Consider the following 12886-nt stretch of genomic DNA (forward strand, 5'->3'; position numbering starts at 1 on the left):
AAAAGTGTAAAAATAAGAAAAAGTAAAACCCAAACACACGAATATAAACGTTTTTAATAAAGCACTAACCTCTTTAAAGGAACAGTGTCATCAGAAATTATTTTTTTATATGTTAAAGATGTTAGTGCTTTATTAAAAACTTTTATATTTATTTGTGTGTTTGTGTTTTACTTTTTCTTATTTTTACACTTTTTCTTCCCTATGGGGGCTGCCATTTTTTGTTCCATTTCTGTGTGTGTCGATTAACGACACATACAGACATGGAATACGGCAGCCACAGTCCCATAGGGACTGCGAACGGCTCCCGTCCCATTGACTTCAGTGTACGGCGTCTGTGTGGGAACTGCGCATGCGCCGCTCCCACACGGTCCTATTCGAAAATGGCGACACACAGTGTAGGAGGTTACACCGTTCAAACCCCTCGTTTATCCCGGCACTAGCCAGGATAAAGGAGGGGGGGATGCTGAGAGCTCACTAGAGCGAGGGCTTTTAACCCAATGTTGCAATGCTGCAATTTTGGGAACAGCTCCATCTAGTGACCAAAAATGGGTAGTATTATAAATTAGAAATAATTTATAATATTTCCTGGACTTGTGCAAAAAAATAAAAAAAATTTGAACAATGTTTAATCACCCACACACTAAATGTTTAATTTTTTAACACATTCCCTTTAACATATAAAAAAATAATTTGTGATGACACTGTTCCTTTAAGGGGTTAATTGCCGAAATCAGCGGCAATGAGCCGCTGATCGACAATAGTGGAATGTCAGCTGTCGTGGGCAGCTGACCTCCCGGTTCCCGATGCACATTGTCACTTCCTGTCACTCAGGAGGTTGGTCCTGATAGGCTTCCGTACATGGCAGACACTGAGGCCATTGTTTGATCTCCGGTCACCCTGCTAGCCATCGGCAAACCTCGCGATTTCACTGTGCGGTCTGCCGATGTGCTAGAAACCCCTCAAATACGGCGATTGCAGTCGATCGCCGCATTTAAGGGGTTAATTGCCGAAATGAGCCGCTGATTGGAAACAGTGGAGTGTCCGGTGTCGGGGCATCTAGCCTCCCGGTACCCTGTCCATATTGTCGCCGATAGTGTGCACCGGGATCCGTGCAGTAACTGTACGTCGTGCGCTAAGACACTGGCCACCAGGACGTACAGTTGCGTCGTGGTGCGCCTAGGGGTTAAATCTCTTCTCAGACTATCCACTAGGCATAACACAGATAATCACTTTTTGTGGTCTGAGCCTTTACGTTTTTGAATGTTACTCGAATGTCTCCTATGACCTCTTCTACATTATCCCTGCTAGGACTCTAACTCTGCATATTTTGATTTATAGCTCTGAGGCAATTAAAGGAGCAGTTATTGGAATAGATCTGGGAACAACAAATTCCTGTGTCGCTGTCATGGAAGGAAAACAATCAAAGGTAATGTGCATTAAAGGGTTTGTTACTCCCCCTTGTAATTTGTATTTTATAGGGAAATTGCTCAGTGTCCTTTCATAACTCCCTACCCTACTTGCATCAATGAGTGTCATTACACCGTTAATTTATTTTGTAAGGTTTTATTATAGGGTTCCGAACTTTATTCTCAGTGTAAGGCTCTGTTCATATCTGCATCAGAAGCTCCATTAAAAGCCTCAGTCACAGATTCCGTCTTTGACGGCCAAATTAGCGCAGTTTGCAGCACTATGTAGTCAGGCAAAACGACGGATCCAACGCTTCATATTACAGAGCAGAACGGTAAACCTTGATGCACATGTGAACAAAGCCTAAGTTCACCCTCTACGCAACTGTCAGCAAATGTACGAGCAGTGTGGAAGATAATGTTCTATTTACTGTACATGACTATGGGGGCAGCCATCCTGCCTGAGCTGCGATTAACAGCATTTAGAGATATCCGCATTGTGAGAAACTAGACATGGGCTGCACAATCCACAATATATACATTGATCTGAGCCGCTAGGCATAGTTTATGAAACAGAAAAAATGGGGAATATCCTCCAGCTCACCTTGTCACAGGTACGGTATAGGGATCAGCGCACGGATCCTCGTGTCGGCACACGCAAGGGAAACGGCAGAGAAAAGGAAGGTGAAACCAGCGCTGAAGTAGAAAATCTGTTAAAAACGGGAATCTTCCAAGTTTAATTGTTGCTTTGTTGAAAACAATTGACAACGAAAAATAGTGGTGACGGGCAGGTAATGTCCAAAGTACAGAGCCTACGCGTTTCAGACCCCTGCTGGGTCCTAAGCCATGACTAAGGACCCAGCAGGGGTCTGAAACACGTAGGCTACCGCCTATCTCCCTCAACACTCTCTGTACTTTGGACATTACCTGCCCGTCACCACTAGTTTTCATTGTCCATTGTTTTTAACAAAGCAACAATAAAACTTGGAAGAAGATTCCCGTTTTTAACAGATTTTCTACTTCAGCGCTGGTTTCACCTTCCTTTTCTCCATAGTTTATGAACATGAGGTTCTTTGTTAACATTTTGATCAAACTGTATAAGCCCACTTGACACTTTAGAGAGATGCTTTACAGCAGCCGCATGGATCATAGGAACCTATGAACAGGAGAGGACACGTTGATTTTTATAGGAGCGTTTTCTAGGCATGCTCTGACCTGTGCAGAGGTCATTGTACAGGAGGTGGGGTGGGGGCTGTGTCAATTACCTACTGTGAATTGGGGATCCTGTGTTATCTATATAGAGGTGTTATCTGTTATTGTAATCCTGCCTCTGATTATAATAAGATTACTGCTGAGAAGTGATCGGTGTAAAACAATCAAAACTGTTTTTTAATATAGTTAATAACGTGAGGAAAAAAAATATTCCATTTTAATGATTAACCCGTTGGTGACCGCCAATACGTCTTTTCACGGCGGCCACTAATCGGCTTTATGATGCATATGAATTTTAACAGCGCTGCATCAGCATAAACAGCAGGGAGCTGTTAAATCTCCCTGCTCTCAGCTACCAGATGTAGCTGGGGGCGTCCCTGCTCGAACGCGTGAGATCGATATCCGTATAGATCTCACCCGTTTAACCCGTCAGATGCGGCGCTCAATATTGAGCGCCCCATCAGAGTGTTTTTTGAGAGGAGGGAGCTCCCTCTCATCCCACTGACACCTGGCCGAGTGTCTGTGTCTCTGATGGCAGCCTGGGGGCCTAATAAAGGCCCCCAGGTCTACCTGTAGTGAATGCCTGTTAGGCTATGCCAGAGGACAGGCAGTAAATACACCGCAATACAAAAGTATTGCACTGTATTCTAATGGCGAACGGAGGATCTCCTATTAAGGTCCCCTAGTGGGACTAGTAAAAAAAAAAAAAGTTTAAAGTTTCATTAAATAAAAATAGAAAAAAATAATAAATTACTAACCCACTTTTTTTCCCCCCTTACAAACTGGTTTACTATTAAAAAAAATAAAAATAAAGCCAAAAAGTAACACTTATTTGGTAGCGCCACTTCCGTAACGACCCAGACTAAAAAGCTATTACATTATTTAACCCGAACGGTGAACGCCATAAAAAATAAAATAAAAAATGGAAAAATTGCTGTTTTCTGTGAATCCTGACTTAAAAAAAATGTGATAAAAAGTGATCAAAAAGTCGCATCTACTCCAAAATGGTACCAATAAAAATTACAATTCGTCCCGCAAAAAAAAACAAACTCTCATACAACTGCATCAACAAAACAATAAAAAAAGTTACGGCTCTTCAAATATGGAGACACACAAACAAATAATTTTGAAGAAAAAAAAAAGCGTTTTTACTGTGTAAAACATACAAAATCTATACAAGTTTGGTATCGTTGCAATCGTAACAACCCGCTGAATAAAGTCAGTGTTATTTATACCACACAGTAAAAGGCGTAGATTTAGGACGCAGAAAAATAGTGGCGAAATTTCAGGGTTTTTTCTATTCCACCCCCCCCCCCCAAAAAAAAAGTTAATGAATGTTAATCAATGTGTACCCCAAAATTGTGCTATTAAAAAATACAATTTGTCCCGCAAAAAACAAGACCTTATACAGCTATGTCGACGCAAAAATAAGAGTTCTAGCTCTTGGAATGCGACGATGGAAAAACGTAAAAAATACCTTGGTCATTAAGGTTTAAAATAGGCTGGTCATTAAGGGGTTAACCCCTTCCTGACAGTTGACGTAACTGTACGTCATAGCCGTCAAGCTGAGCCTTTTCGATACTAAGCGGGTGGTAACTATCCTACAGCAGACACTGCACTGTAACTAGCGGGATTCTGCTTATTTTAACCCCTTATATACTGCGGGCAATGGTGACCACGGCATATAAGCCGTTAGAAAGAGGACGGCTCCCCTCCGACGTTGCTATTGCAGTATATCGTGCAAGTGATCTAACGATTTCTGGTTCTCGGTGGACTATTAAGTTAAAAAAAAAATATTTAAACGTTCAATACCCCCCCCCCCCTAAAGCAATGCAAAAATAAAATTGGCATCGCCGCGTCTGAGGCATTCGGACTTTTACCATTTGAAAAGCACTTCAATAGACTGGCGACACAACAGTTTGTGGAAATTTGGCTAATGTGTGAATGGTGAACATAAGTCAGACCTGCCCAAAATTGACAAGTTTGTTATGGTGGTACAATTTAATGCAAGGAATGAAATTTGTTCCTGTGAAAATGGTACAGAACTCGGGCCTTAAAGGGAGATGAAACCAGAAATAAGGTGGTTAGATGAACTCTTGATTGTTCATCGCATCAGTAGTCCATGAGCTGTGACCAAAATCACCTTATAAAGAAGGCGCTGCACCACCCTATAGAACCCAAACCTTGAACACTTTCCCTGCAAGAAGTCTGTGGGCAGGACTAGCATTCGCTCTGAATCCTGGCCGCTTTTTACAGGAATATACTGAGTTATTTCCTAAGTTTGCATTGTTTTAGCTTACCTGGGGTATGGGTTACACTGTGTGTGATATCTAATGGACTTTTTGTTTTGCAGGTGCTGGAAAATGCAGAAGGTGCCAGGACCACTCCTTCTGTGGTTGCCTTTTCCGCAGATGGGGAACGCCTTGTTGGAATGCCTGCAAAACGCCAGGCAGTTACTAATCCCAACAACACTTTATATGCTACGAAACGTCTTATTGGCCGTCGATTTGATGATCCTGAAGTCCAAAAAGACCTGTATGTAGGAGTGTAATAGTTGAACGTCGTTAATAATGCAGTGCTATACAATACGCCTGGGTAACTGAATTACCGGTTTGCCTCCATTAGCTTGGGTAGGCAGGTATCTTTGCCAGTATGTTTAATCCAAGGCTGAATTCAGATAACAGTGGTATACGTCCGTGTGAAGAAACAGCCTCCACACGGACGCGTGTATTTCAATGAGGCCGTTCACGCGGCAGTTTCATGTGAACGGTCCGTTGAACAATAGAACATGTCCTATTTTGTTCCGTTTACATGGATCCCTCGATGGACTCAAGTCTACGGGGATCCGTGAAAAGAGGACCCGCACAGGGCCTACTCTGACGCGAAAAACTGCCGCTTCTCACGTCCGTTTCCCCACGTTCTTCTGAATTCGGCCTAAGGGCCAGTTCACGCGTTGCGTAAATGCGGCGGATTTTTCGCAACAGAATTAGTTACAGAAAATCAGCAGCAAATACAGTAGCAGCAAAGTGGATGAGATTAAACAAATCTCATTCACATGCTGCGTAAATACTGGATGGCAAAACACTCTGGTCCGGAGTTTTATTCCGCAGCATGTCCATTGTATTTACGTAAACGCTGCCTTTTTTTATTTTTTTGCAAGATTTCCCCATTGAATTCAATGGGAAGGTAAATCCTGCAACAAATAGCAGATTTTTTTTTGCGGCAGGTTCGCAGAGATCCCGCTGCAAAAAACGTAACTCAAAACACAAAAAATATATTATACTCGCCTAGGAGTCTGTTTAATCCTCCTGGGATGACACTTAATCCCATGTGACCTCCGCTGCAGCAAATCACTGTAGTGATCTCCTGGGATGAGAGGTCATCCCAGGAGGCCGGCCAACTAAGTGCTGCCGTTTTTTGCAGCGCACGTTCCATAGTTTATATATTTTTTTTTGCCCGGAATGCCCTGTGGCGCACAGGGGCAGATGCGCTGTGTTCTTTTACACAGCGTATCCGCCCCGTGTGAACTCCGCTTAAGGCCTTATTCACACGAACGTGTGCGTTGCAGTACAGTGTGTCATCAGTATGTGGTGCGTGACTGCGTGATTTTCGCGCATATGGCATCGTTATGACACGGTTTATGTTTAGAGACAGAAATGAAGGAGGTAGTTTTATTTTTCCCTCAATTTCTTTAACAGTTGCGCGAATCACGTGCAGAACACGGGAGTGCGTCCATGTGCCGCGCGTGATTTTCACTCTCCCATTGACTTCAATGGGTGCGTGATGCTCGAAAAACGCTATATAGGACATGTCGTGAGTCTTACGCAGCGGATAAGCTGCGTAAAAATCATGGACTGTCTGAATGGCCCCATTGAGTTAAATAGGTCCGTGCGACGCGCGTGATTTTCACGCGCGTATCACGGACGTTAAACACGCTCGTGTGAATAAGGCCTAAGGGTTTATTATTCTCTTCAACTCCCCCCCCCCCTCTTTTTTTTTTTTTCTCTTTTCCTCTCCACTGTGCAGTATAAATAATTTCTAATCTTTATCTGTCAGATTACCACGGTACCTAACGTATATTTATTTTTATTTTTTTATGATGCATCATATAAAAAAATAATCATGAAAAAAATGTTTAATCCGTTTTTCTTTTAGGGGAGACTTTAGAGCAGGGCTGCACCTGTGTATTACAGCTGTCGCACCGCTCCTGATCACATGGGCACTCCTGCTGTGCCACTGCAATCAGCTGGACGAGTATGCTCATCCGGATTCAGTAACGCACAGGATGAGCATACTCCTCCTGTGTCTTCAACTGGTTTATGATCTTTATCTTTTGTCTATTCGCGCTAAAACCACGTGACTGTCTCACGTCAAGAGCTGCACGTTAACTGCACTCTGAATTAATCCTTAGGCTTCAGACTCTTGAGAATTGATAACCGATGTGTAATTTCTTGTGAATACGTTCATGCTGGAGCTAATATAATATATAATATAATTTTTTTTGTTTCTAGCAAAAATGTTCCATTCAAGATTGTACGTGCATCAAATGGGGATGCCTGGGTTGAAGCACATGGAAAACTCTACTCCCCCAGTCAGATTGGCGCATTTGTACTTATGAAAATGAAAGAGACAGCTGGTGAGTCGATCGTGGTTATTTGTGTGTATGTAGCTTGTTTGTGTGTTGTGGGAGGAGATTGGGTTTATAGCCGCGTATATGTGCCCTATAAAGTTGTTAGTTCAACTGCATTTTTAACCCCTTTAAGACTGAGGCATTTTTATTTTGTTTTTCATCGATTTTTGAGCAGTGTGGCTGTATATTTATCGCGGGACGCGATGGGTTTTTGTTTTTTGTCCGTATCCAAAAACAAAAACGTAATAAGTAGTCAGTCGTATGTACCAAAAAACAGCGATTTTACGTTTTTATTCTTTATGGCAGTGCACATTCAATAACACTATATTGTAATAGTTCAGACTTTCATGGATGCAGCTATACCGATTTTGTTAACTTTTTTTTTTTTTCTTCACACCACTACTTTAGAGGAAAAATGAGAAAAGATGATTTTGTTTCAACTTTTTAAAATAAAATAAATATATATATATTATATTCCCACTACTAAGAACGTAATATATATATATTTTTTTAAAGTTTATTAGCCCCCTAGTGGACTTTAAACAGTGATCCTTGGATCGCTGGTACAATACACTGCACTACTAATGTATTGCAGTATATTGTAATTTTTCCAGGCTTCTGTTAAAGGGATTTTCCAAGATAAAACTTGTATGTATTAATGCTTTTAACTTGGGAATGTGAATACATTTGTAATGTACTTAGTTTCAAAATTAGCCCATGCATGCGTGTTACTGACTGTATAATAGAACAGCCCATACACGGCATGCCACTAGTGACGTGTCGTACACCAGGAAGAAAATTTGATTAGTTAGACCACGTCATGTGTCCCACGGCAGCATCGGGAAAAGGGGCCAATTTAGAAACCGAGGCAGTGAAGCCTGTCCCCTGGGCTGCCATGACCTCTGTCGTCTGACTCCACCCCCCCCATCTTATTCTGAGGGGGGGGGGCTGTGAGCTATCAGAGGGCCGCCCTCTTTTCAACGCCTCAGATGTTGCGGTCGTGACAGACCGCAGCAGTTGAGCGGTTAAACGGCCAGGAACAGCGTGATCGCTGTAACTGGCTGTTTCTACTGGGTGCCACCTGTAAAACACAGCTGACGCCCGCTGCATATGGTGCGCGCTCCCAACATCACCCCCCGCACCAGGATGTAATGGCACTACTTTGTGCACGAAGGGGTAAATGGGGTGTGTGAGCTGAGAAAACATAGCTGCTTCCTTCCAGAAATAATGCAACTTATAATGTCCATGACAAAACTTGAGAAAAAAAGAGTCCTTAACGCCATATGTAAAGTACAAAAAATAAATTTTATTACATATAATTTATATATCGAACACTTGATAAAAAACATGGCGAGGTTTCTAAAAAAGAAGAAGTTGCATGTGGGTCACTAACAAGTAATATATAGTACCAAGTAATATTATATAACCATGGGGACATAAACATAACAATGGATAGCACAGAAGGATACAGGTATGCAATATGATAGTAACTAGTGGGTAATTGTAACAGCAGCTGCCAGCTACTAAATTTAAATCTCACACTGCTATAACTGCATCACTCCAGGGGGAAGGAGAGAATCCAAGTCAAAAAACCCCCCTACTCAAATTTACATCCTACAATTAAAGCAGCATCAAACAGATCAGAAAAATGCTCAGGAGGAAAAGACATAAATTCTCAATATTGTCTAAATGTACTGTACACAAGTCCCCAAGAGCAGAAAGGAGTACCATCAAGTATTACTGCGATACATAAAGCAGGATGTGCAGAGCGTGCAAGGCTATTCATCTGGGATCACCAGATGCAGCCAGGGAAGAGTCCACTCACCCATGGTATACCCCCTGAGGAAGCTGATACAGCGAAACGCGCGTTGGGGTGTTTAATTTGCTTGTACGTGGACCACGAACTTCACTTTTTCAACCATGGGTGAGTGGACTCTTCCCTGGCTGCATCTGGTGATCCCAGATGAATAGCCTTGCACGCTCTGCACATCCTGCTTTATGTATCGCAGTAATACTTGATGGTACTCCTTTCTGCTCTTGGGGACTTGTGTACAGTACATTTAGACAATATTGAGAATTTATGTCTTTTCCTCCTGAGCATTTTTCTGATCTGTTTGATGCTGCTTTAATTGTAGGATGTAAATTTGAGTAGGGGGGTTTTTTGACTTGGATTCTCTCCTTCCCCCTGGAGTGATGCAGTTATAGCAGTGTGAGATTTAAATTTAGTAGCTGGCAGCTGCTGTTACAATTAGCCACTAGTTACTATCATATTGCATACCTGTATCCTTCTGTGCTATCCATTGTTATGTTTATGTCCCCATGGTTATATAATATTACTTGGTACTATATATTACTTGTTAGTGACCCACATGCAACTTCTTCTTTTTTAGAAACCTCGCCATGTTTTTTATCAAGTGTTCGATATATAAATTATATGTAATAAAATTTATTTTTTGTACTTTACATATGGCGTTAAGGACTCTTTTTTTTTTTTTTTTTTTTTTTTTTTTTTTTTTTTTTTTTTTTTTCTCAAGTTTTGCTATGAATCAGTGAGTCTGCTATTCTGTGACATTTTGGGGGTGCTTTATACCAATGTTGGCTGCACCTAACCAGCTATCCGTCCCTGTGAGACATTTGTTTATAATTATAATGTCCATGAGCTGGGTCTGGCATTGCAGCTTAGCCCCATTCATGTGAATAAGAAAGAGCTTCAAGGCCAAACACGGCCCATGAACTGGGGTGGCACTGTTCCTGGAAGAAGGCAGCCATATTTTCTTATCTCCTACAACCCAAAAAAGGACACCTGACCGATTTCAAGCAAGTGCTGAAAAAAGTCGCAGGCTACACCGTCCCATGTGTAGTTTTAGATCATTATGGAACCAGTCTAGCAATATCTAATGTGGGTAATATCAGATTATAGAGATAAATAAAAAAGTGGGAAAGACTCGCGCCTCATATTGTAGTAGTTTATGCAATTGGCCAGATAAGGTAGTACTTAACCAATCCCATATGGGAATGTCTGGTTTCCTCGACCTTGCTGCTTCACCTTCTCTGGATTTCTTTCTGGTAATCTCTACCACATCCAAAGTTTCTCCATAGTAACAAAAATGTTTACGTTTTTTTAAATTGCTTTAGCGGCATTCTCCTCAGGAGTGGTGGGATGAATTTTGAACCTCCATGTGCCTCCCATTAATAGTAATTAACCCCATCATGTTTCTCATGGACAACATTAGGTTAATGTGTGAGGTACACTATTGGTTTAATTACTATTAATGTGACGTATGTGGAGGTTCAAAATTCATAATACCTCGTGCCTTACATTAATAAGTGAAAGAGTAGATTTGGTTTTATAACCTTGTAAACATCATAAATGACTATAAATTTGTTGGTACGGTCGCGAAGATACTGAATGTGTGTGTGTATTTTATGTATTGAAACTTATTTTAATATTTATTGTAAAAACAGTTTATTTTTAAATTTAACATTACTTTACTTTTTTTCACTCCATATTTAAACTTTTTAATGTACTGGTATATACCTATAAGCTGATAGTACACAGGCAGTTGTTAGGACATACCTAAGTATGCCCTAACAGGAAATAAGGTCAGAAAGCCTGGGGTCCTTCAATGGACCCTGGGCTGTCTGCTCATATACAGTATGTCCCTCGATAGCGTCACATGCACTTCCTGTGATGCGATCCAAAGGGCACCCCCCCCCCTTATTTACCCCTTGAATTCTGCAGTCAGCTTTGAACGCAGCACCCTAGGGAATAGCGGTGGAGACAAGAGGTTTCTCTGATCTCCGCCATTAGAGCGGAGTTTCGTCTGTGTAATACAGCCATTGCCCCGCTCCTAACCACAAGTGCGTGCTGTCAACATGAGGTGATGCGGCCAGCGCTGCACTAATGAGCGTCGCAACACTCACTGAAGATCGAGAACATGGGGGGTGTTTTGTGGTACACCCGCCGTGTTTTGTCTTCCGTGCCGGCAATCAATAGTGCAGCGCTGGTCGCATCACATTACACTGACCGTGCACACTTGTCAGGACTCAGGAGCGGGGCAATGGCTTCATTACACAGCCGCAGCCCCGTTCTGACTACATTCATGTGTTACTATACTTAGCTGTGTGACCATACAGCTTGGTATCGACATAAATAAATTAGCGGTATTGAACCATTTGAGGGTGCACGGTACCGAAACAGTATTGAAGTTTCAACATCGTGCATTCCTACTGGTGACCGCTAATCTTAAATTAGACTTAAATTTCAAAGTGCTTCTTCAGTTGAAAAATAGGACATTTTTGGAGGGAGTCTTGTAAAATTCTGTTTTTCCACTTAGGACAAGTGTAAAAATCAAAAAATTGGTTGTCTAAACTGAATGGGAACTTACACAATAGTGTAACCTTGATATATTTTTCTCTTTACCTAGAAAATTATCTGGGTCATGCGGCAAAGAACGCAGTTATTACTGTTCCTGCATATTTTAATGACTCCCAAAGGCAGGTAAGTCATCGCCAGCAGTGAGAGGTAAAATACACCTCTTACTCACTCATATTGTTAATGCCAATAAGTTTAACAAAGTGTACGTATTAATGGTATAGTGCGTGAACGGGAACTCCGTCAGAGCAAGTGATTAGGGATATGCAATAATGTTCTGATTTGATGGGGCTCCTGTGTTTTCCTCTGCAAAGTAGCAGTATATCCTAGATATGTGCTGTCCTTAGCACTGACCGAATTCCAGCAGAACCTTTTTAATATATTCTACAAATGTGAAGACTATTTTTACGTGATAGAACAAAACAAAAATAAAGTGTCATTACCTATCATGGAGCAGTTTCCACTTCTGAACCTCCATAGAAATCAATGGGAGGCCGGGGAAAGAAAGTGCTGTATGGAGTGGTTTTTGATGCAGTAGATATAGACCAAGCTATAGTAGAGGCCGGGAGTTGAAGTATGGTGCGGGTCCCACCTCTGGGACCCGCACTTATCCCTAGAACGGGGCCCAGTAAACCCCATTCTACTGCACTGTTGTGGCTGACACGTGTGATTCCCGACCATGAAGAAGTGAGCTACGCGGTTTCCGTTAGCACATCATAGACTAGCTTCCCAGTACATTATATAGTACAATAAATGGTGCTGTGAAAAACTACAACTTATCCCGCAAAAAACCTCATACAGATATATGGATGGAAAAAGCGAAAATGGCTACGGAAGGTAGGGGTTAACTAGCAGAATTTAAGTGGGGGCTGGAGTACTTGTTTTGGTTTCTTCCCCTTTTAGAAAATAATGGCGCATAGCTAGGATATCCTGCCGGGAGCCACATTGACCCTGATAATGAAGCGTCCGCAGTACTCGTTTAGTGTTTGGTTTTATTTTTTAGTTTACAATGGGTGGTTGCTGCCACCTGCTGTTTTAGGGGCTTCAACACTGCTTTAAGAAATGCTGGGAGACATTAGCGCTGAGAAATGTGAACACCGTTCTATAAAGATACAGTAATGTACAGTTGGTACATTGTCAAATGTGAACCTACATTGAATTTTTACTTGTGTGAAGTGTTCTAACTATAGAGCAGACTCTGGCTTACTTAGGCTTCTGAGTTGAAGGAGTTTTCCCATCAGGGGGATTTATGGCATGTCCACA

General features: G+C 41.8%; 1 protein-coding gene across 1 annotated transcript in view; it reads left to right on the forward strand.

Annotated features, from left to right (window-relative positions):
• HSPA9 (heat shock protein family A (Hsp70) member 9) overlaps positions 1-12886 on the forward strand; it is a 70174-nt gene that overhangs the window by 31468 nt on the left and 25820 nt on the right. The window contains exons 3-6 of the mRNA XM_075856328.1: positions 1339-1426; positions 4972-5153; positions 7130-7254; positions 11676-11749. Coding sequence (XP_075712443.1) covers positions 1339-1426; positions 4972-5153; positions 7130-7254; positions 11676-11749 — 469 coding nt within the window. The remainder of the gene's footprint in view (positions 1-1338; positions 1427-4971; positions 5154-7129; positions 7255-11675; positions 11750-12886) is intronic.

The sequence above is a fragment of the Rhinoderma darwinii genome, chromosome 3, assembly GCF_050947455.1.
Source record: "Rhinoderma darwinii isolate aRhiDar2 chromosome 3, aRhiDar2.hap1, whole genome shotgun sequence".
Taxonomy (NCBI): domain Eukaryota; kingdom Metazoa; phylum Chordata; class Amphibia; order Anura; family Rhinodermatidae; genus Rhinoderma; species Rhinoderma darwinii.